Source organism: Peromyscus leucopus, chromosome 19 (assembly GCF_004664715.2).
Source record: "Peromyscus leucopus breed LL Stock chromosome 19, UCI_PerLeu_2.1, whole genome shotgun sequence".
Taxonomy (NCBI): Eukaryota; Metazoa; Chordata; class Mammalia; order Rodentia; family Cricetidae; genus Peromyscus; species Peromyscus leucopus.
The window spans coordinates 52,871,488-52,896,134 of record NC_051079.1 but is presented as its reverse complement, the minus strand read 5'-3'; the positions used below and the strand labels follow the sequence as shown (position 1 = coordinate 52,896,134).

Sequence of the window (24,647 nt, the reverse complement as noted above, 5' to 3'; positions counted from 1 at the left end):
GGGAAAACATGAATACATTTTCACTTAGGTGGATTTGCATGACAATTAATATAGGAACATTCAACATCACTAATGATTAGGGAAAAAAATCAAGACCACCTGAGATATTATTTAACATCATTAGATAGGCAAAGCCAGAAAAGTCTAATCTATCAAGTGATGGAGGGAGTACAGATTCACACTGTCTCTTGCACAGTGTTAATGGGGAGTGGGTACAGAAAAACCTTTTACAAAAGTTTGGTATCATCTCTTACAACTGAACACTGACATGCACTATGACCCAGCAACTCCAAATCACAGGTTTACAACTCCAAGAGACTCTTGGTGTACACTCCAGGGTACATGTGTGAGAATGTGAGAATAGCACTGCTCACAGTAACAAAAATACCAAAGAATTCAAATGTCCACCCATAGGACAGTAGCTGAAAAAAACCACAGCATTCCCTGATGAAATTTTATTAGTTCTGCAGTCATTCAACAGTATGGCTCAATGTGAGAACTGAAGAAATTCAAGACCTAGGAGATTACATGGAGCACAATATCTTTTTATTTTTAAAGCTAAAAATAACCTAAATACAAAGACATAATTTTGGAGAACACACAAAAATTCTATGAAACTATAACAAGAAAATGGAAGGAATGATAAATAAAATTAGGATGACAGCTGGGTGTGACGGCGCACACCTTTAATCACACCCAGCACATGGGAGGCAGAGGCAGGTGGATCTCTGAGTTTGAGGCCAGCTTGGTCTACAGAGTGAGCTCCAGAGCAGTTAGGACTGCACAGAGAAAACCTGTCTCAGACAATCCCCTCCCCCCCCAAAAAAAAAAGAAGAAGAAAAGAAATAGAGGACATGCATAGTTATTACATGTAGGTTATTGGCAAAGTCTTAGATTTACATTGAACATCCATTGATAATAAGGTTGTTCTGAAAAATAAAAAATACAGGACTAGGCTATGACTAAACACTGTAGCCTTATAAAAGCAAGCAATTTATTTCACATTTTGTTTCATTTGTACACAGTTGAAATTGACAAGGTAATTTTCCCCTTCAATAACTTATGCTCTTCAAATATTTTGCATCATACATTTTTTATTAACTATTTCAGAAGCTAAAAGGGGAGAAACAGGAAGTTGTATTTCAAAGTTGGATGACTTTTTTTTTTTCCAGACAGGGTCTTTGCTGTGTATCCCTGGTTGTCCTGGAACTCACTCTGTAGACCAGGCTGGCCTCGAACTCATAGAGATCCGTCTGCCTCTGCCTCCTAAGTGCTGGGATTAAAGGTGTGAAGCCATTAAGCTTGACTTCAGAACAATTTCTTATAATTACTTCTGTTCTTCCCTACTGAGGTCATCAGTTACAACTGCTAACTTGACTTATTCTAGAATGACCCAGGAAAGGAAGCCTCATTGGGGGAGGGGGGCTAGCCTGGTCTGTTGGAGGAGCTATCTTGATTATGTTGAGTGAGGTAGGAAGACCATCATTCTCAGTCAGGCATTGACTGTATGAGTGGAGGTAGTGAGCAGCAGAGTGCACGCATTAATATACTGCTTTTTCTTCTTGACTGTGGATGAAATGTGACTAACTGCTTCAGGTCCCTGCCATCTTGATTTCCTTGTAATGATGGGTGTAACCTGGAACTGTGGCAACCCTTTTTTTCCTAAGTTGCTTTTGTTACAATTTTATTACGGCAATGAGAAAGGAGACTAAGACTATCATGCTACATTGAACTATTATGATTTCATCAAATGTTACTTATTTTTACAGTTGGTTGGCTATTACTCATGATATGAACAGTATGTCTAGCACTGAACTATGTGTTTTACTCTAGTCTACTCTTGTCTGGGCAGTTTTAATTGTGGAGGCATGCCAGGTCTGAAACCACAGCAAACTTCTTAAAGAAGTTCAAATACACTCATAGCAAAAGACAACTTGGTAACCATCAGAGGTAAATAAGCATGTGTTTCTTATTAAATTTTAAAATATTTAAAATATACTTTGGGTAAGTGCTCTACCAAAGAGCTCCACTTCCAGTTTTAAATATACTTTAAAATGCAATTGGCCAAAGCATGAGGGCTCACGCCCCTCATACAGACACTTGGGAGGTTGTGGTTGCTCAACACAACTGTTGTTCCAGGACAGCTGAGGCTCCCTGCCTCCATAAAAGAAACTTAAAACACCCAAAGAGAGTCTGCGGCAACTTCACACACTTCAGTTTGAAGATAACTGAAATAATCCAAGGGCTTTAAATTCGAAGAGGCAGAATGTTTTCATATGAAGGCTTAAGAGGAAACTCAATATGTAAAACAGATAAAAGCAGAACTTCTCTGGCTAAAGCAGGCAGGAGAAAGTCTAAAAACCGGCAGGTTTTGCTAAGTGATTAAGTCACATGGTGTGTGTGTGTGTGTGTGTGTGTGTATGTGTGTGTTGGAGCTTGTGAAAAAAAAACATGATCAACAGCTGTTAGCAAAATATTTTATTCTCAATGTGCTATATCTGAGCTGTGTGTATTCAGTGAACTAAGGCAGGAGGACTGCTGAGCATCTGAGGTCAGCCTGCGCTACAGAGTGAACAAAACAGAGACTCAAGACACACCTAAAACACAACCTGTCAACTCTGTAAGAACTGTGAAATTTCAGTTTTTAGGGTTTGCAAAGGGTGTACCTTCTTTCTGATGTGGTTTACATAAGTTCATCAAAAAAAAAAATATACTGCAAAACACAGTACTAAATAATCTGAGGCAGGGGCTGGAGAGATGGCTTAGTAGTTGGCTGCTCTTACAGAGGACCTAGGTTCAACTCCCAGCACCCACATGGGAACTCACAACCATCTGTAACTTCAGTCCCAAGGGATCCAATGTCCTCTTCTAGCCTTCTCAGGGTACAGGCATGCACGTGGTGTATAGACATACATGCAGACAAGACAGCTACACTTATGAACAAAATTAACTAAAAATAAAGATAATAAAAAAGGCTAGGATAGACGAATTGTGAGGTTAGAGGCCAGCCTGGGCTATACAGTGAGACCCTGTTTCAAAAAAACAAAAACACCAAATCCAAAAAATCTAACAAAACAAGTTCAACCACACTGTAACCTACGTATTTAACAGGTATAGATTTGGCCTTGTGTGAGCTACAGCACCTTGTGACCAGACAGGGAAGGGGACAAAAGGAGATGGAAGATATGATCTATAAGGCCATATACGTAAAGCAGGACCTGGAAACATCTAAGTTCATCAAAGAAATCCTGAGGTTGGCTTTCTTCTAGCAGGATGTCAACATTTCTAAAGATAAGGTGTAGAGGAAGATGCCTTGCTTGCATAGACTGCTCACTGCACTTTTAGTTTTCCTACCAACTAGACTGGGCAGCAGCAAGGTACAGGCTGGACATAAGGCAGAGCTCTGAGGACTGAACGCCATCTCATCACTGCTCATGAGATTCGCCAGGACAGCAAGGAAAGAGAAGAACCGAGAGCATCAGTGTTGCTGAGCATGAAGCCAAAAACTGTTTCCTAAAGCACACCATAATTCCAAACCCACACAGTACTGATGAGAATACACTAACCACACCGAGCAAAGAACCTCAAGTAGGTTTCTCTCCCCCACTGGGCTTTTTCTGAGTGGATTGCTCTTGTTAAAACTTTACCTTCTGCAACTTCATCCAGTAACACAGTAATTTTCTTGTCTTCTAATAATCTATCTTTTAAAAATTTCATAAAAATCCCATTTGCCAATCCAGAATGCTGTATTTCAAAAGCTTCTGCTCCTTGACACCTTAAAAAAAAATCAAGAGAAAAGGTGAGATAAGCCAGGCACAGAACAACAAACCCACGTGCTCACTGACAAACCTGAACACACAACAAAGAACACCAAAGGCAGAATGGCAGTCATCAGAGGCTGGGAAGTGGGGGTGGGAGGAGATGCTAGTCAAGACATAATGCTTCTTTCTCTGAGACAGGGGAAGTAAATGGGTGTGAAAGGTAACTGGAATACTAACGGGCTTCATACAATCAGTCCATGCTGTGTACATGGTAGCACCCTGTACCCCACAAATATATGCTTATAACTTGTCACTATCCAATAGAAAAGGAACCAACAAAAAAGAGAGCCAGCGTTTGCTAGTGGGGTGCCCACGCCCACAGATAAGTTTCCCTCTTCCATCTGTCCTTCAATGGCTTCCCAACTAGAACTGAACTTCAGGCAAAAGTGAAAGGTTCTGCGGCGTAGTGAGAAGGCACTGAGACCGAGGTGCACAGCTGAAGCTTTCTATCAAGCACATCAAGAGGGAAAATTTATGCCTAGATGTCTATGGATATTTCTGTTTCTAATCTACAATCAAAACAAAGACATACAAGAACAAAGAAAACTGAATATAAAGTTTTCTTACGTGGCATATCCAAACACAATATTGGCAGTGACTTTCAGTGCATCCAAGATTGGAATGGTATCATCATAGTCATTTCTATTTGTATGCATGGGAAGGAGAAAAGGGCAGATACAAGTATGAGAAATTACAGTGTTCTTCAATGAAAAATACGCTACTACTTTTAGTACACATAAAATGACAGATCAACTTCCTTTACTTAGCCAGCTACATACAAACCAAAAGCAACCCAGGTTCCTACGTTATGAAGACAGTAAATAATCATCCCATCTTTTGTGAAGCTTTTTTTTTTTTTTTTAAAGCTAGGATCTTCCTAGGTAGTGTGGACACTAGCCTCAAACTCAAGATCCTCCCACTCACTCTCACTCTCCTGAACTCTAGGATACTGCTATACCTGGCTTTTAGATTTTTTTTTCCAGGCAGGGTATCAATATGCAGCTCTGCTGGCCTGGAACTTGCTGTGTAGCCCAGGATAGCCTTGAACTCACAGAGATCTGCCTGCTTCTGCCTCTTGAGTGCTGGGATTAAAAACCAGTTCACACCAGGCTTTTTGTTAGCTTTAAAAATGAAGTTGTATCTGAACTCCCTCACTGAATTCTGACTGGTAAGCAAAAAATCAGAGAGGAATAATCATTGGTTGTAATTATTGAGAACACAAAGCCAGACAAATAGATGTAAGACTTCCAAAATCTACCCAACTACTTTCTACATTTGTAAGACAAGACAGACTGATGACTACATGCTCTAAATCCATGGGTGTGACTTATTAATTCCTAGAGAAAAATGGCAGTGACTGCTAACAACATGTATACGCATTCTAGAGAGCCAATGCTTTGTGGTGCAAATATATAACTTGTATCTTTTAGTCTCTTCTACAGCAAACAGAAAGTAAGGTAAAATAATTAGATACCCATACTAAAAATATATTTTCATCAAGTCTGCTTTCAGAAACTCATAATTCCCACTGGTTCTTAGCACCTTACAGAACTGCCGTGGGTAGAATTTGTCAAGGTTGATATTTGATCCCAACAATAACTTTACAGAGATTAGAAATTGTACCTTTTCCGACACATATCCAACAGGAACACATTGAGTCCAGTTTCCTTTTCTTGCATTAATTTCAGTATGTTTTGTACACACAGGCAATTTTCAGACCTATATGGATTTGGAGCATCAACCGGGACCATAAAACTGTTCCCAAAGTTTTCATAACCATGCCCTGCATAATATAACAACCCTGGGGGTAAGGAAAGGAGAGATGTCAGCTCTAAATGCATTTCAACGTTTACAGATATATACTGTAACAATGACTTCTTTTCTTCAGGCTTACGTTATCTAAGAAACATCCAATTACAGACAATCAATAATCAAAAGTTGATCTGAATTTCATATTATTTTGGAAATGGTCTTCATTTAAATTCCATATTGTGTAACACCACCAAGCTACTGTCTGAAATACATTCTACTTGACAGGAGAAAGACCCAGTTAACAGTATACTGTGGAGTAGAAAAGGGTAATAAGGATACTACCTAGGGACTTCTTTCCTCATCTGTCCCCTCATGAGGCTAGGGTGCAGGAAAGAACCTTGGTCAATATTTACCAGGTTAATAAGCAAACACAATTCATGATGTTTAACATCCTTTACCATTAACAAATCAAAACTGTGGTAAGATACCATTTCACTCTTACTAGGACAGCTGTAATCAAGAGACAGGCAGTAACGAAGATGAGGAGAAATCGGGATGCTCATTCACTTGTCCGGGTAATAGAATACGGTATTATACAAAAATTTTGCAAAGAGTCTACAAGTTCCTCAAAAAATTAAACACCAAATTGCCTCATGTCCAGCAGTCCTACTGCATTCACAAAGGAGAGCTAAGACTGGTCCACACAAAACTGCATCCAAAAACGTACAGAAACATCATTCATATTACCCTCACAGTGAAAATACCTTAGTAACCGTGAGATGAGACAAGCAAAATGTGGTTTAGTCATTTAATTAAATATTAACCATTCTTAAAATAAAAAGTTCTGATAACATGCTATAACATGGATTAAACTAAGCACATACTCAGTGAAAGAAGTCAGACAGAAAAGGTTATATGCAGAATGGTTCCATTAAAAAAAGATTTCTTTTAATTATGTGGATGTGTGTCTGAATGAATAGTTAGTTTTCTGCCAACTTGACACACAAGCTAGGGCCATTTGGAAAGAGGGAGTCTTAATTTAGAAAATATCTTCACCGTAAGATTGGCCTTCAGGCAATCTGTGGGACTTTTTTTTTAAAATTAATAATTGGTGTTAGTGGGCCCAGCCCACTGTGGGTGGTGCCACCCCTCGGCATCCTTGTCCTGAGTTATATAAAAGAGCAAACTGAGCAAGCCATGTGGAACACGCCACGAAGCAGTGCTCCTCCATGGCTTCTGTTTAGTTCTTACTGCCAGGTCCCTACCTGGAGTTCATGCCTTGACTTCCTTTCATGATGCACTGTGATCAGAACATGGAGGCCAAAACTCAAGCAGCCTTTCATCATAGTGTTTTATCACAGCAACAGCAAATAAACCAAGACAGTGCGGGTGTGTATGTGTGCATGTGTGAATGCCAGAAACCATGGAGTCCAGAAGAGGGCATCAAATCTCCTGGAACCGGAGTCACAGCCATTTGTGAGCTGTCTGTTAGGAATGCTGGGAACTGAACTGGGTCCTCTGCAAGAGATGCAAATCTTACTGCTGAGCCATCTCTCTGGCTCCAGTGTTTCCAATTATACGAAACATCTAGAATTGGCAAGCTCCTAAGACAAAAGGTGCATTTACAGTGGTCAAAGGCTAGGTTAAAGACACATGTAAGTGGGCATGGCTCTCACTTCCCAGTAATCAAAATGAGGAGTCAGGCACATGACCTGTGCACAACTTTGGGAATATTCTGATCCACTAAATTGTACTTTTAAAGAATACAAGTTGTATTTTTAGCAAGTGTTCAAAATGTAACTTTTCCCCACCAGCCTCTACTATTTGATACAGTCTCTCTGTAGCCCTGGCTAGCCTTGAACCACAGAAACCCATCTACTTCGGCCTCCCGAGTGCTGGGATTAAAGGCGTGCACCACCGTACCCACCCATGACAAACTTGTTTTTAAGCTCCATGACTGCACTGAAGCTTTAGCTCGTTAAATCTTAACCCATGTCAAGAGTATCTTCAATTCAGATTCCTGCTCAAGTTTTATCAACCAGTATTATAGCCTTCTAACATTGTAACACACACCTTGAAATGCTACAACATTTTAAAAAATTACTAATATTTCAAAACTTTTAAAGATTTATTTTTATTTTTGGGTATGTACAGATACACATGGAGGCCACAAGAAGGTACTGGCTCCTCTGAAGCTAGACTGAGAGGAAGGTATGAGCCATCTAACACGGATGCTGGGAACCAAACTCAGGTCCTTTGAAAGAGCAGGGCTCACTTTGAATTGCTGAACCACCTCTCCAGCCCCGGTAACACTCACTTTTTGGCACTTTGTAAATAGTCTGATGTGTACTTAGGCTTTCTGAGGGAAAATGCTCATGTTACCGTTTGTCTTTGTATAACACTTTCGTGATTTTCAAAGCATTTCCATATACACAACCTACTTTTAATTCAGATAACACAATTTATAAAAGATATCTACCTCTATATAATTTTGAGTTATTGAGACAGGGTCTCACTTTGTAGTTTGGCTGACCTGGACCTCATTCAGCCCAGGCCAGCCTCAAAATTGTGATAATCCTGCCTCAGCATCCTGAGTGCTGGGATTACAGGTGTGTCACAGAAGAGGAAATTAAACAGCTGTTTCAAGTCATACTGCTGAGGTGTCTGGACTCCACAGGTGGTATTTCCACCACTGTATTAAGTACTGCAATGTTCTCTAAGTACTGATCATGTCTTCTTTGTCTTTTTCTGTTCTTTACCTGCATCTTTCTTTTGTGTATATTACAGTGCCCCCCAGAACACTGACACTTCTTTATCTGTAGATATAACAGGAACTCAGTAAGCACTTGACACTAACAATCAACATAGCCCAGCAGGGAACGACCTTTTAGAACTGGTGCCATGTTTACAACAGGTATAACTTAGATACCCAATCAGAAAGCCTGGGTGCGGCACCATCTGGTTCTAGCAAGATTCAGCTTCAGAGAAGCAGCAGCTCTGAGGGATTTCACCATACAGTTGCTATCTCCTCAGCAACTGCTCAGATTAAGGCACTTACTACAAAATATGATTTCTCCTTACCAAAATGACTTGTGCAAAGTGTAAACCTTTTGTTTGCAATGAGATTATACTAAGGGGGATTATTTTTATATACAATAAACCAGTGAAATTCACTGTATTTTAAAAATTCCATCTCCAGCACTGCTAATTCTCTTAATTATTCAAGAAAAGGGGAGAAAATAGATACCGTTAGAGATATCAGGCAATTGAATGTAGTTAGAAATATAATTATGCAAATGAGGCCATTAGAGAATTTTCTATCTTGGCAACATGATTTCCAGGAATGTAGTTCTGGGGCTGGTGAGATGGCTCTTTGGGAAGGGGTGTCTGCCACCAAGACTGATGACCCAAGTCTGATCCCTGGGATCCACACGGTAGGAGAAAACAGACTCCTGCACACTGTCGTCTAACCTGCTAGCACTGTGGCACACACCTACCTACACACAAATGCACACACACTAAATAAATATATGTAATTAAATTTGTTTTTTGAGACAAGATCTCTGTATATAATCCTAGCTAGACTAGAACATACTATATTAGCACAGGCTGGCTTTGAACTCAGAAATCTGATTGTACCTGCCTCCTAAGTGCTAGGATTAAAAGTGTGTGCCACCAAGTATGTGCTTTAAAAACAATTAAAAAAAAAAACACAGCTATTTATTTTTGGCTACAGATAAAATATTTGGATGGTGGCACATATCTGTGATCCCAGTACAGAAGCTGAAACAGCAGGATCCTGAGTTTAAGGACAGGTTTAGGGTACACAAGGAAACGGTCTCAAACAGAACAAAGCAAAACAATAAAATAAAAACAGTAACAAACTTCTACTCAAGTTGATTGGCATTCTACTTGCATAGTGCTCTGTTGAGAATATCAAATCACCAGCTCCGGGAGACTCACATCCTCTTTATAACAAGGCAGGTAATGGCATCACTCCCTTTTTCATACATAGGAACTCTTCACAACAAGGCAGGTAATAATATCACTCCCTTTTTCATACATAGGAACTCTTCACAACAAGGCAGGTAATAATATCACTCCCCTTTTTCATACATAGGAACTCTTCACAACAAGGCAGGTAATAATATCACTCCCTTTTTCATACATAGGAACTCTTCACAATAAGGCAGGTAATAATATCACTCCCTTTTTCATACATAGGAACTCTTCACAATAAGGCAGGTAATAATATCACTCCCTTTTTCATACATAGGAACTCTTCACAACAAGGCAGGTAATAATATCACTCCCCTTTTTCGTACATAGGAACTTGAAACACCGAGATTTAAAAGCTCACCCAAATTCCAAGGACTACTAAGTCAGAAAACCAGACTTTGGATGCAGGTAATTTTGATCACTGTGTTGGCTTATATTGTTAATGTGAGTGTACTGATATTTCATTGTATAGACTACATTATAGTTTACACCCCCACATCCCCACTGTTATATTCCCCCCAAAGAAATTGTAGGCAGAGTCTTAATACACAAAACCCGATCAGTCAAGGCCCAAAGTGCTATCTAGTCCAAATCTCCAATTTAAAGGACAGTTTGAATTCCTTTAACAGATTTTTTTTTGTGTGTGTGTGTATACATGTGTGGTGAGTATATGCATGTTTACATGTCTGTGTGCACACCTGTGTAGAGATGTGCATGCACGAGTGTGCGTGTGTATGGAGGCCAGAAGTTGATGCTCAGTGTCTTCCTTGATCACTCTCCACCTCATAGATTGAGACAGAGTCTCTCCCCTCAACCTAGAGATAACCAATGTGGCTAGTCAGCCCGCTTTTTCTGGGGACTCTGCTTCTGTTTCTCAAGGGCTTGGGACTACAAGCAAGCTTCTTCTTCTTTTTTTTTTTTTTGGTTTTTCGAGACAGGGTTTCTCTGTGTAGCTTTGCGCCTTTCCTGGATCTCACTCTGTAGACCAGGCTGGCCTCGAACTCACAAAGATCTGCCTGGCTCTGCCTCCCGAGTGCTGGGATTAAAGGCATGCGCCACCACTGCCAAGCTTACAAGCAAGCTTCTATGCATGCCTGCCATTTATATGGGAGCTGAGGATCCAAACTCTGGTCCTTATGTTTACGCAGCAAGTACTTTATCCACTGAGCCAACTCTCTAGCCCATTTAATAAAATTTCAAGAACTGTAATAATAATGGTAACAATGGATATGATAATTTAGGCATTTTGAGTGTGTCAGGCATGAGGGTGATTTTTTTTTCCTATCACAGCTTTGATAATTGAGTTCTAGCCACTTTATAGGTCACTGTTTCAGTTTGGAAAAATTACCTAGCCACAAAATCCAAAGCTTGGACATGGGTGAATTTATTCCGGTGCTTAACCATTGACTTACACTGAACTAAATGACTGACTCCATGGGCTTTTGTCAGATTCTGAGCATCTTTACTGAGTAGTCTGTCCACAAAGGCACAGGTAAGCTGCAAGCGGTGATGAACACACAAACACATCTGGTGAGGTAGACGGACCGCCACGTGGTTACTTTTCCCTCCTATTATCTGGATAACTATTTATACATTTATAAGTAAATTATTTCTATTTTTGGGTTTTGCTTATTTACATGTTACAGACTGAATTACTCATTTTTTCTGTTCTAATTTTTCTTTCTTTTAAATGAGTGGACAATGAAAGAGTGTCCACTTGTGTTTACATGTTTCTGTATCTAAAGTTCTTCATGCTGAAACTCCTCTACCTTCTCCTAACCCCTGAAGGACCACTAGTCACCCTAAAGGACATCAGGAGAGGTAAAGGCATGATCCAAACGAGAAATAAAAAGTCCTTTATGGCATGCCCTACACCATGAAGCCTTTACCACACTTACATTTAATGTAGATGTGTCTGGTGTTTTGGGTAGTCACAATACTTCAAAATATAATGCAGTCACCCTGTTAAGACATGAATCAGGATTTTAAGTTTTTCTAGCTTTCTTAAGCTTCCCTTTGTTCTATTCTTTACTGTTCTTTATTTTATACCCCAAACTGATACTGTTACAGTGGGGACTGTGTGTAAAGTGTCAGGCAAACTGCAATCTTGCCCCTAACCACCCTTTATAGTTCTGGCTCTCTGCTTAATAACAGGGGCAATTAAATGTTCTGACTTACACAGAGAGCTGGAAAGTTACAACAGCTGCAGTAAAAAACAAAGAGTAATATATTTATATAATTCTCTCATTCTTTAGATATTTTACCAACCCAGAAACCTAAATTTAACCTAAATCAATACTTATCATTACTTTTTTTCTTACACCTCACTTTCTAATGAAGTAATACCCTATGTAAGTCACACAGGCACCTTAAAAACAGATAAATTATAGAATATACTCAAGCAATCCACTTTTTTTTTTTTTTAAAAAAGGAACTTTCATTTACTGAAGACCCATACAAAGTAAGTTAAGTTCTCAGAAACACATTTTCACAGGGAATTTTATCAAATGTAGTCATCTTTTTTGTAATTCCCTCCCACAGAGTGCCCAACAATGAATGCTGGAAGAGGAGACCCATCTTGGGTCTGGGCGGTGGAAGAAGCCAGTCATGTGACTCAGATAAGGAGTGATAGCCTGCTCCACACTGTGCATGCTAAGTACCTGGACGCTGAGTTTGCTGGGTGAACACTCTTATAGACAAGTTTTCTCAAAGTGAATTCTCTGGCCTCTTCCTATTACCATGACTCCTTTTCCTTTACTCTTTGACAATTTCTTTTATCATTATTATATTTTTCATTAATTAAAACAATTTTCAAATTCAAATATATTTTGATCATACTGAAACATATTTCTTGTTAGAATGAAAAAATATAGACAAGCTGTCAAAAGGCCTATGTGTATGGCATATGCTTTCCTATTTTTAAAAAAGACCTTCATTTATTATTTTTAATATGTATATGTATATATGTCTGTGAGTTGCCTACCAAGGCCAGAGGCATAGGATTCCCCTGAAGCTGGAGTTTCAGGCAGCTGTGAGCTGCCCGATGTGGGTGCTGGTAACTGAACTTGGGTCTTCTTGAAGGGTAGCATGTGCTTTTAACCGCTGAGTCATCTCTCTAGCTACTTTCCATTTTTGTAAGAAAAATGGATGAGGGCTGGAGAGATGGCTCGGTGGTTAAGAGCACTGGCTGCTCTGCCAGAGGTCCTGAGTTCAACTCCCAGCAACCACATGGTGGCTCACAACCATCTGTAATGAGATCTGGCACCCTCTCTTGGCCTGCAGGAATACATGCAAACAGGAAATTGTATACATAATAAATAAATAAATAAATAAATAAATCAATCTTAAAAAAATAAAAAAGAAAAATGGATGAATACACCCATTAATCATAAATTTATAATGCTCATGAGAAAACTTTTGTTTTAAAATCAGCATAATGGTAGAAATGGAAAACTTGAAGTAGCTACCTTATTATTCATGTGTACTACAATAGTAACCCTCCTTATTGAGAGGAAAAAATTCATTTAAATGAAATTTAAGGCTTTTGATCATCCTTTTAACAGTTTGTTAAATCTTCAAAAGGGTGGTTTTTGTTCCTTTAAAAATTCTACCTAAGAATCATTAGAAATTCTACCAAGTTTATCTCACCATATCAACCTACTTGTAAACAAGAAAGCTGTATCTCTAGTTACTGAAATAAAATAATTTGAAATGTCAGAAAGTCAAATGGACACTTTTTGTTTATTATCTGCAAGCCTAACTCCAGGAGGCCAGGAGATGTCACATTCTAGGCACTCAAATATTAACAGTTATGCTAAGTACACTCTGAAAGACAGTTGGAATGAACTCAACTGCTGGCCTTCCCAAACTCAAGGCTAAATACATTATAAAAAATAAATTAGCAAGGAAATTCTTACTACTACCAGCATATTCTGGCTCATAAAATTCTTTATCAGATCTACAGTATTTTGAGTACTTTTCAGAAAAAGAATGGGGAAAAACCATTAAAAATGTATGGCTACATCTTGAGTTGTATCTGCACAGAATTTTAATTAATAGGTAGGCAAGGCTGGATATGTACTCAGTGGTAGAGTCTCTGCCTAGCACATAAAAGGTTCTACAGACTGAATTACATCCTCAGCATAGGACAGAAGACTGGGATGGATATGAGGGAGACGCACTGTCCAACATTTCCTTACTAAATTCTAGATCCTAATAAACAACTAGAAAATACCATGCAAAAATTGGATAAAGGAAGCAAATACAATGTATATAATATCACAACATTTTATATTTAAAAGAACCTACATAATATCAAGCATATATGAATGTTTTATTATCTGATAATCTACAAGGTCAAATTTCTTAATTTACTAAACACTAAATACTGTATGGTAACTTTTACAGTCAATAAAGAATAATGAAAGACAGGTAAGAATTCTCATAAGAATAATGCTTTGCTGGGCAGTGGTGGCTCACACCTTTAATCCCAGCACTCGAGAGGCAGAGGCAGGCTGATCTCTGTGAGTTCAAGGCCAGCCTGGTCTACAAGCGAGTTCTAGGACAGCCAGAGTTATAACATAGAGAAACCCTGTCTCAAAAACAAAACAAAACAAAACAAAACAAAACAACAACAAAAGAATGTTGTTCTAACAAGATTAAAAAAAAAAAAAGAAAAGAAAAACCACCGAAGATAGTAAGCTGATTAGCTATTCATTTGGAATAAAGATAAAATTTATCTTTTTTTACAAGAATATCAAAACTCTTCAATTCAACAGTATGTTTACCTACCTTCATCTGATTTCCCACCTTTTATCCTTTTTTATTTGTTTTTATGTGTATGAATATTTTGCCTGTGCACCACTTGTGTGCCCGAAGAGGGTTCCAGATCATCTGGAACTGGAGTTACAGATGATTGTGAGCCATCATGTTCTGGAAATAGAACTCAGGTTCTCCGAAGAGCTACAAGTGCTCTTAACTGCTAAGCCACCTCTCCAGCCCAGGACTTTCCAACTCTTAATGTGTTGAATAGGAATGGCATGTAATTACGAGTATTAGAAATATCTTACCATATACTCCTTTGTCTAAAAGTAGTAAAAATTCATCCACAGCATTGCACATCTCAGATTCGGTAAGATCCAACAATGAAACAACTTTGAAATCTAGTTGCCTTAATAAGTTGGTCAATTCATACACATCCACTAAAGGAGCTTTAAGCTTGGGGTGCTCCCAATAATTCATATTTCCTATCAAAAGAGCAACTTTGTCCTTTGCTGTAAGAAAAAGGGGGGGAATTAGAGGAGAGTATAAAGATTAAAATTTATAGAAGTATTAAAATGAAAAACTTTGCTTTAAGACTACTGTGTTTCAAGTAAGACAGCATTAAATTTCATTTTAGAGGTATTACTTTACAGAGGAGACTAAGAACACAACAGGGTGAAACATCACATCAGACAAAGGATACTTATTAGTTACATATGAACTGTATGCCAGAGTTTGCTGCTAGAGTTTGCTCTCATCGAAGGTTCTGTTTCACTGAGAATGGAGGAAGTAAAACAAACACCTCCAGAGGGGAGGAAGAATTCACAGAGCAAGCGAGGAAAGGCCAAAGAGAGAAAAGAAGGAACTTCACAAGGACCACATTTGTTCCTATAGTAGTTGTGTGGGGGAACTGTCTCCTCCTACCTCTAAATTTAAAAATTTTTATCACCATCATCATCATAATATACTATGATGCATACGTATATGTGCATGTGGACACACAGGCACGATGGTGTGTGTGTAGCTCAGAGGGCAACTTTCATTTCCTTCTTAACTTTTTAAAGACATATTAAGGCTACCTGAGGAATTTTTCTGAGTTTATTTTTTTGACTTTGCTCAGACAGAAAGAGGTGTTCTGGGGTGCGGGCAGGCAAACAATATGTACTTATGCCTTAAAAAGTATCAGCTAGCCTACTGAGGGGCCTGGCCTGGCCTGAACAGTTATGAAGGCTGTGCCAAGCTTAGTACTTGAGAGACTTCAACAGTGCATCTTTCTTGATGGTCTTGGGGTGGTACAGTGGCAGCAAAGAGTCAAGAGACCTGCGCACTGGCAGCTGTGGAAAACTAGAGCCGAGACTTACACAAGACACACAGTACTTGAGAGCAATCACTAAAAACCACACTGCTGCTTTATATAGTTACTATATACTGCTTTTCACTGTTAAATTCTATTTTAGAAATTCCAAGTTTCATCATTATGTAGAGTATGACTTCTACATATGGAAAAAAAAAGGTTATTTCTGAACAGCATAGCGTCGTCTGTCAGTAGCAGCCTCATATACCTCAGCATTTACTACATTTCCTGAATGCATTAGGACAATAACTGAGAAACTGACCTATAGGGTCTAATGATGCATTTCTCAAGATATACCTCTATTATATAGATATACGTATTCAGTGATATGTATGTAACTCTATTTTGGAAAGAATGATTTATAGAATACAAGAGTCCAAGAATGTGAGAATGTGAAAATATCAATAACTGCCCAAAACTCTTGTAAAATTTTTTTGTCAATGATAATCTTGAAAAAGCTACATTATATAACTTTTAAAATTTTTCTGTTAAGGAAGATGGTGGGTCTTACCTTGACCAATCTACTTGTGAAGCAGTTCCTGGATGGCAGGAGAGCTGGAGTGGACTTAGGATAGAGAAGTAGAGACGGGCTGAGACAGGATGACAAGGACCATTCTAGGAAATGGTTGTGGCAAAGAGACCAGACAGAGAAAGGAACAGTAAAATTTGAATTTGAGGAAATGAGAGGAATAAAGAAAATTTAAAAATGGCAAGTACACAAGCAAGTCATCATGAGTTTTAGATAATAAATTCAAGAAATTTATTATAAAGTGTACTGTAAGAGCCACCCACAAGTTCTTGAACACAAGCTATCTACACATGGGGCTGGGAGCGCAGCTCAGTGGTTGAGTGCATGCTTAGCATGGGAGGCTCTGGGTTCACTCCCCAGCACCAAGAAAAAGAAAACAAAGAAATAAAAATGCTATTTGATTATACAAAAGAATAACAAAACCACTTTGGAAATATACTTACTAGAGGATCCTAGACATTTTCCAGAACTTAAAGTAGTAGACATTCTTCAAAAACTGGCACAGTGCTCTATCATCAATTCCATGTTTAATAATTCTAAGTTTTCCAAAATGAGTTCATATTCCTAATCACCTAGAAAAGGGTTCATTCTAAGTGCTATTAAGCATTTGTTAAGTCTTTGAATATTTATAAAAAATGCAGAATTAGCATCAAATCTGACTAGTTCAACTGAATTTGACTTCCTGTTACTCTGATGCATCCAATCTTTTAATGACTCTGTGTATCTTACAAAAAAACAATGTCTGGATTCCTCGGTTTGGCAGACAGCCATTCACATCCTTGTCACTGTAATAGATGGTCCATGAGGAATCTTGCTGTCTTTACCGTGTGCGGTACAGTCAGCCTCACCTCACACTGCTGTCCTCTGACTTTCTCCAAGCAGCAGCATATAACATGTGGTGGTACTGCCAGTTCTGGGCTGTGGATTGAAGAGGTCCTGACAGCCTTCACTTTTGAGATACAAGCACAACATTTAAAAAAAAAAAAAAAAAAAAGCAGCAGCTTCTCAGGTAGGGAAAGAGGCAGGACAGTGGGGAAGAGTCTCTTCTCAGTCCTCACTAAGTGCCATGGTATGAAAGCGAAGCCTTCTTACATGGGTAGCCTCGGTCACCAACAGACTATAACTACATAAGAGACTTCAAGAAGGACCATCTGTAAAACCCACAGAACCAGGAGATAAAAAAAAACTGACAGATTTTTTGAGATAGGGTTTTCCCTTTAGTCCTGGCTGTTCTAGAACTCATTATGCAGACCAGGGTGTCCTCAAACTCACAGAGATCCTCCTGCCTCTATCTCCCAAGTGCTGGGGTTAAAGGTGTGCACTACCATGCCTGGCTCATGCTGTTTTTTGAATCTAGTGAATTCTGGAATACTATTACTACTTATTAGGTAACTGTATCAGCAGCCTAATGATGGCAGTCCTACCCTAAGACTCCACCCTCCAGCAGTACTGACCTATTTGTTCCCCTCCCACAATGCCTCCTTCACAGGTCCACACTCACCAAGTCTTTTCCCTTCTTCTTTAGAGAACATTCTAGCTTTATCTACATGAGAACTCCTAATTTATCCTTGAAAATTCTCACTTGAACTTTCCTCATAAACAAAGTCTTCCCTGACTCCCCTAGACAAACCTAATCACCATATTCTAAGAATAATTTAAGATTATTTATCCATTTCTACTATGGTATATACCACATACTATTATAAAGTTCATTTTCTTACTTTATAAATGGTCACAGACATGAGATATCTGATGCTCGGTGAACCTCACAGTAAGAGTTAACCCAACACTTGGTTTATTTTGTTCTTAGAATTCCACTGTCTGTGAAATGGCACATGCAAATGGACCCAACAGGGGGCTACAGAATCGCTGATTCCCAGATATCAACCACCAATCAGATACCAAGTACATAACTCTGAGCAAATTTTAGTTAAGTAGCTGTTGTTTTTCCTGAGAAAGGGTCTCACTATGTAGCTCTCTGGCTGTCTTAGAATTCATTATGTAGACCAGGCTGGCCTGAACTCACAGAGATCCATCTGCCTCTGCTTCCCAAGTGTTGGGATTAAAGATATGTACCTCCACACCTGGCTAAGATTTCATCCACAAAAAATGAGGACAGAGTCTACATTTCAGGAGTAAATTATACATTTCATAAAGCAAAATAAGTCATCACTGCTGAACTTTCATTATCTGCTTGTCATTGTGTTCGTAATTACCACACATGCTTCTCACTACAGAATACAGTAGCTATGGCTTTGTTCAGAGCACTATTAGTTGCTCTTTCTTACCAAGTGAGGGTTGGGAAAGAACAGAACTGGACTACATGAAATTTTACCATTATGAATGAAATGTAGCAGTTTTTTAAAAGACAGTCTTCTTCACTATTAAGGGCCTTCACATTTACGGTTGCCCAATCCTGTGATCATCCTTGTACTTTGCTATCACCTGAGCTGCTGCATTCTCAAATCTAAAATAATGTACTTTATTCTTGTGGTGGTTTCAAAGAAAATGGCCTCCAAAGGAAGTGGCACTATTAGGAGGTGTGGCCTTGTTGGAGGAAATGTGTCACTATGGAGGAAGGCTTTGTGGTGTCATATAGGCTCAAGCCATACCCAGTGTCTCAGATCACTTCCTGTTGCCTTCTGATCAAGATGTTGCCAGCACCATGTCTGCCTGCATGCTGCCAATGCTCCCCACAATGTTGATAATGAACTACACCTCTGAAACTGTAAGCTGTCATCTCAATTAAATGTTTTCCTTTGTAAGAGTTGCCATGGCCTGAGGGGAAAGCTGGTCCTGTCCCTCATCAGCTGTAGCACTCAGGAGAGTGGCCTCTATACTAGGCCTGGGCAACACAGTAGAGCTGACCTTAAAGATGTAAGTGTGATCTGTCCTTGAGGACATGAAACCAGAACTGGCTCCACCCCTTGCTCATGGCTGCAACAGGACAGTGCTGGGGAGCTCACTCCACCTTGGTGGTGAGGACAAGGGAGAGCTGGAGGCTGACCAACCCTGCAACTACCCATGCCCAGAACCAGGGTAATGTGTTGGCCCACCCCAACATCCACTCCATCTGTGATCTGCTGGAGCACGTGAAGGGACTGGTCCTGCAGACCCAAAGCTGCAGATCTCCACAACACAGGGCAACAGCAGAATATCCAAGAGGAGTCCCAGTGAGGGCCCAGCATCGAGAGTGCAGCAGAGACCAGAGGCCTCAAACCAGACCAATGACTCTCTGCAATGAACACTTGCACATAAAGATACATGGATAAAAGGGTTTACTGTGTGACTCACTGTGTCACACTGCAGCTTCCATGACGAGATTGATTTTTTTCCTTCTTTCTCTTTTCTTTTTTCTCTTAAATTTTATTTTATTTTGGCAGGGAGGTTGCAAAGGCAGAGAATGGATACGAAGGGACAGGGGAATGAACGGGGTGGAGATGCATGATGTGAAAGATACAAAGAATAACTAAAAAGGAGGAAAAAATGGGTCACCGTGGCCATGGTGTCTCTGCACAGCAGCAGGAGTCCTAACTAGACCCCTGTCCTTCACCATGTTTGTTCTTCCTGCTGCACTTTCCCCAACCCAGTGAATCCAGTGTCCTGACTCCTGACGTCTTCTGTTTTCTAACCTTCCAAGTGGTTTCTTTCCCTTGCAGTTTTACCTCTCGGTTAATTCCTCCAAATCCCAACTCTTGCTTGCTCTGGGTGTGCACTGTGGAAACCTCATTACTGCAGTGCTTGACACACAGAAATGGACAGACGGACCAGCTCACCAGCCTGTATTCACTTTAAAGCTGAATTCTACTACAGAAGAACCGCACAACTCATCTGTAATTTTAATTTTTGTCCCTGTGGTTGTAAGTCTTAGCCTTTAATGGCCAAGCCATCTTTTCAGGCCATATTTCTAATTTTAAGTCTTAGTTTAACTCTCCCAATAGTTTTCTACTTCTAGATGAGATGGTAGCTTAGGTTTGAGTCACAGAATCTTGGCCTCTATTCAGGTTCTACAGTTAGCCTTATTCTAGTTTCTTCTTCAATCCTTTCAAGCAGAATTACCTAGACAAGGAAATAGGTCAACTGAAAAAATTTCATGGCCTACCAAATTTTCCTTTCTCACCACCATTCCCCACCCCCAACAAGGTTTCTCTGTGTAGCTCTGGCTGTCCTGAAACTCACTTTGTAGGCCAGGCTGGCCTCAAACTCACTGAGTTCCGCCTGCCTCTGCCTCCCTGAGTGCTGGGATAAAAGGAGTACGCCACCAAGGCCTGACTAACAAATCTTTCTTTATTTTCATGAATATCCCCCTTTCCAGTCTGAAAAATTAACAAAACGTTTCAGGCTGGCACTGAATTTTTAATCCCAGAATTTGGGAGGCAGAGGCAGGAAGATCCAGGAATTTGAAGTCATTCTTGGATAGTGAGTTCAGGCTAGTCTGGGCTACATTAAGATACTGTCTCAAAAAACAAAAAACGAAAAAAGAAAAAAAGGGGGGGGGTTTAAAAATTCTGATAAAATTCAATTGGACATTATTTTAACCTGACCGCCATAGATCAATGTTACTACTTCTACTCTCTTAACATTAGTCTACCGAGCCTTTCTCAACGGCTCTCCTGGATACTCTCCCTTGTGTCTTCTTCTCCAAAGCACACTTCAGTGTTACCCCTATTTGATCTTATCTTACATCCTTCTCTTCCAATCGTAGAAGGTGGGAAACAGACTCAAGACTCACTGCCACCTACATGGGATTTTCTTACTTTCTACCTCACCAGAGGACAGCAATAACTACTTCTTCCTCTATGAAGCATGCCCGTGTTCCTTTTTGCTTACGTGTTGTTTACGTGAAACCCATTGAAACCAAAAACAAAATCTGTATCTTTTTGAAGGTGGTTCTTCCATAATTTCTTTTACCCAAAATAAAAATCTGCTCCAATGTCCTTCAATCAATCAAATTAAATACTGTAAATTCCTTTGTGATAATCAAAAAATTAAACTGTAATTAAACTTGATCATGTACTTTAAACTCAACTCACCCAAAGGCTGGCCAGTTGTTTGTTCTTTATTATCTGCACAAAGATAAGAGAGCAAACAGATACCATTATTCGTGGCATATCCTCAGAGCTCATGAGAGAAGAAAAGCAATGAATGCCGACAGCAAGATATCATTAAAATGCTATATATAATAGTGCAGAGGTCAGAGAGGCTAGAAAAAGGAGGAGAGACAGTCAGGGGGTGAACAACAGGGCACAAAAAACAGGAGAAAGGATTTAATGTTATATGGCATAATAGTGCAACTATGTCTCTAACCTCTAACAATTACGAATTTAAGAATAATTAAAGGAGAAGCTCTTGAAGGCTCGCAACACATAGACTAATAATATCTAAGCAGACAGAAATGCTAATTACTGGACTGATTATTATATATATATATATGTATGTATCAGTACGTAATATGGTACCTCATATATAAATATAAATAATAATTTAGAAGGAAAAATCAGAATATTGTTACTAATAGTTAATTTATCATTAAAAGATTTTTGACAAAAATATATGGGTTTATCATTATCATACATAGAATGAAATCACGTTTACTCTCCAGTACCACCAGGAAGCGACACAGGGAAAGATGAAGTTCAATCCTTCATGAGCCCAGTACTTGGGGGGCGGGTAGTTTACCTGCACATTTAATATTACAGATGCTATGGGAGTCTACTACAAACTTCACTACACATTCATTTTCTTTAAACTCAAGGTTTGGTTTCTTTGAATCTTGGAGAATAAAGAAAATCAGGCCCAGAAATGTTAAAAACTTAGTGGTGGGTATATGCTACAGTTTTTAGGAAGTAATTTTACATTAAAAAATATTTATTTATTTATTTTTTATGTGTATTGGTGTTTTGCCTGTGTGTGCATGCCTGTGTAAGGGTGTCAGAAACTGTAGTTACAGACAGTTGTGAGCCACCATGTGGGTGCTGGGAATTGAACCCAGTTCCTCTGGAAGAGCAGCCAGTGCTCTTAACCTCTGAGCCATCTCTCCAGCCCCAATTTTACATCTTTTTAAAAGGGCAAGACATAGCAGACAAATTTAAGGAAAGAGATTCTATCAACACCAAGAGAAACGGTTACTAGGATGTTTTCAAACAGTCTTTAGTTTGGGACAACTGAAGCAATTCTTTCGGAGTTTCACATGGATTTGAAGATACTACAGCAAAAATTATCTGTTGGTCACAGTGGCTTTGTCTTGTCTAATATGCTTATAGACAGCCAGCAGAACCCAGACAGACCTTATAGGAACAGATGCCTCTGAATGAAACACAAACCTAAGCAAACTGGTGCTGGAGGAGCAGATCTGTGGAAGAGTGTACAGCCAGCACACACCAGGCCCCTGCGCAATCCCCAGCACCATGAAACAAACAAAATCAAGCAAACTAACTATGGTAATAAAATAATGAGACCAATAGGCTTTCTGCAAATATTAAATAACCACATGCCTTCTTAATACATTCTGTGTGATTCGATTAAATCTATTCATGGTTCCATCCTTGTCTTTCAGAATGCCCACAGCTTATATTGACATCCTCTTTCTTTACATGATCCTCATTACTGAAACGTCCTTGTCCCAGGTGATGGCTTTCTCTTTAGCTTAGCATGTTCAGAAATCTGTTCTGATCAAAACTTGTCTAGAGACTGTTATTGTTAGTCTCTTATAGTTACAGACCAATTCATCCATCTACTACAAACTCCTTCCACTACCTGCCTTCCATCAGGTGAAGGCACCTGCTCAACCACTCCAGGGATGTTCCATGTCTGACAATTTGGAAATGTAATGTGTCACTTCATCAATATGCATCTAGTCTTCCACATTAAAAACAATGTACTTCTTTCTATAAAGAGCACATAAAGCGATTTTTTAAGAAAGCATCAGTGCTGGGCGCTACAGCTAAGCACTTGGCTGAGCATGTACAAGACCCTGGGTTTGATCCCCAGTAACACACCACCACCACCACCACAACAACAAATTGCTAATTTTTTTTACATTTATTTATTTATTTTGTATAGGGGGTTATGGTGCACATAGAGACCAGAGGAAAACATGAAAGAATTGGTTCTCTTCTCCCACCACGTGGACTCTAAGGGTCAAACACAGGTAATCAGGTATGGCAATAGGCAATTTTCCTCATTCAGCTGTATTGCTGGTTCAGGTATTGATATTTTATTGTTATCCAAAATACTTATTGGTCTTTATAGTCTTATAATCACTAATATTTTTGTATTTACTTTCTTTAAATTGACCTTTGTGTAAGCAGTAATCTAAGAATGTAGGCAAGGATGTCTATAGCACCTTTACTATATCAAACTTAACAATCTAAAATAGAACTTTGTTTATAATACTTACCAGGATGCCCAAAATTATTTAATTCATCTACAAATAGAGTAAGACAAAACAGATTAATTTTGAAGAACCTAACTTCCAACAGCACAAAAAAGTATAACTAAGAGAAGCAGTTTATGAACTGTTATGTTATATTATTAGTTTAGAACTTTTCAAAGTTAATGAAGAAGTCATATAAATAGGGAACAGGTAAGAAAACTGTTGTTATATCACTCAGTTTCACTAAGTTACAAAATCTAAATAAATAAACTCATTCATAATTTGTTCAAAGTTTTAGGTATTTCATAAATGATCTAAAAACAAAAATAAAAACCTTTAACTTTAAAATACCAGGAAACTTGATGAACTATTGTGGGCTACTGTAGAGGAGAGTTCTTGTGTATACCAAAACTAGTTTCCCTATTATTAACATCTTAGTACATTACACATGTCACAACTCATGATCCATCTGTGTTGTCCCCTATGACCTGTTTAAGAGACCAGAAGCATTTACTGTGTCTCCTTCAGACACTCTTGGTTGTGACAGTTGCTTAGACATTCCTTGTTTTTAACGACAATTTCAGTTTTGAGCAGTCGAATGTTCTCCAGTTGGGATTTGTGTTTTTTTTTTACAGTTAGAGCAACGTATGGTGTGATTTTGGGGGAGGCAGAACAGTTTCAAAATTAACTTATATCCTCCATACACCTTTCACACAGGACAGATAAATAACCTGAGTACAAGTTTATGACATAACCGTCATCATCAGTTTTTACTTATTAAATTTTATGAAGACAAAAATGAACATGAAGTAAGTTGCAAGTATACAGGATTCATAAAGTATTATATGGGAATATATTCTTTGGTTTATTTGCTTGAGATGATGTCTCAGTATGTAGCTCAGGCTGTCCGTAAATCCACAATCTTCCCACCTTACTCTTCCCTGTCCTGGAATTACGGTCATATCACTACACTAAGGCTGGTATTTTCATGCTACATAAAACCAGTTTAACAGTAGTATCAACTTGTGCACACAATATGTACAATTGCTATCTTTC

At 38.9% G+C, this 24,647-nt stretch overlaps 1 protein-coding gene across 4 annotated transcripts in view; it reads right to left on the bottom strand.

The window, feature by feature from the left end:
• Malt1 (MALT1 paracaspase) overlaps positions 1–24,647 on the bottom strand; it is a 56,467-nt gene that overhangs the window by 10,406 nt on the left and 21,414 nt on the right. For 2 of the 4 annotated variants that reach the window (XM_028860589.2, XM_028860590.2), the window contains 6 exons: positions 23,616–23,642; positions 21,250–21,282; positions 14,642–14,845; positions 5,445–5,622; positions 4,389–4,463; positions 3,648–3,775 (listed from right to left, as the gene is read on the bottom strand). In XM_028860589.2, coding sequence (XP_028716422.1) covers positions 3,648–3,775; positions 4,389–4,463; positions 5,445–5,622; positions 14,642–14,845; positions 21,250–21,282; positions 23,616–23,642 — 645 coding nt within the window. The remainder of the gene's footprint in view (positions 1–3,647; positions 3,776–4,388; positions 4,464–5,444; positions 5,623–14,641; positions 14,846–21,249; positions 21,283–23,615; positions 23,643–24,647) is intronic. The other 2 variants (XM_037197176.1, XM_037197177.1) reach the window with 1 other exon arrangement.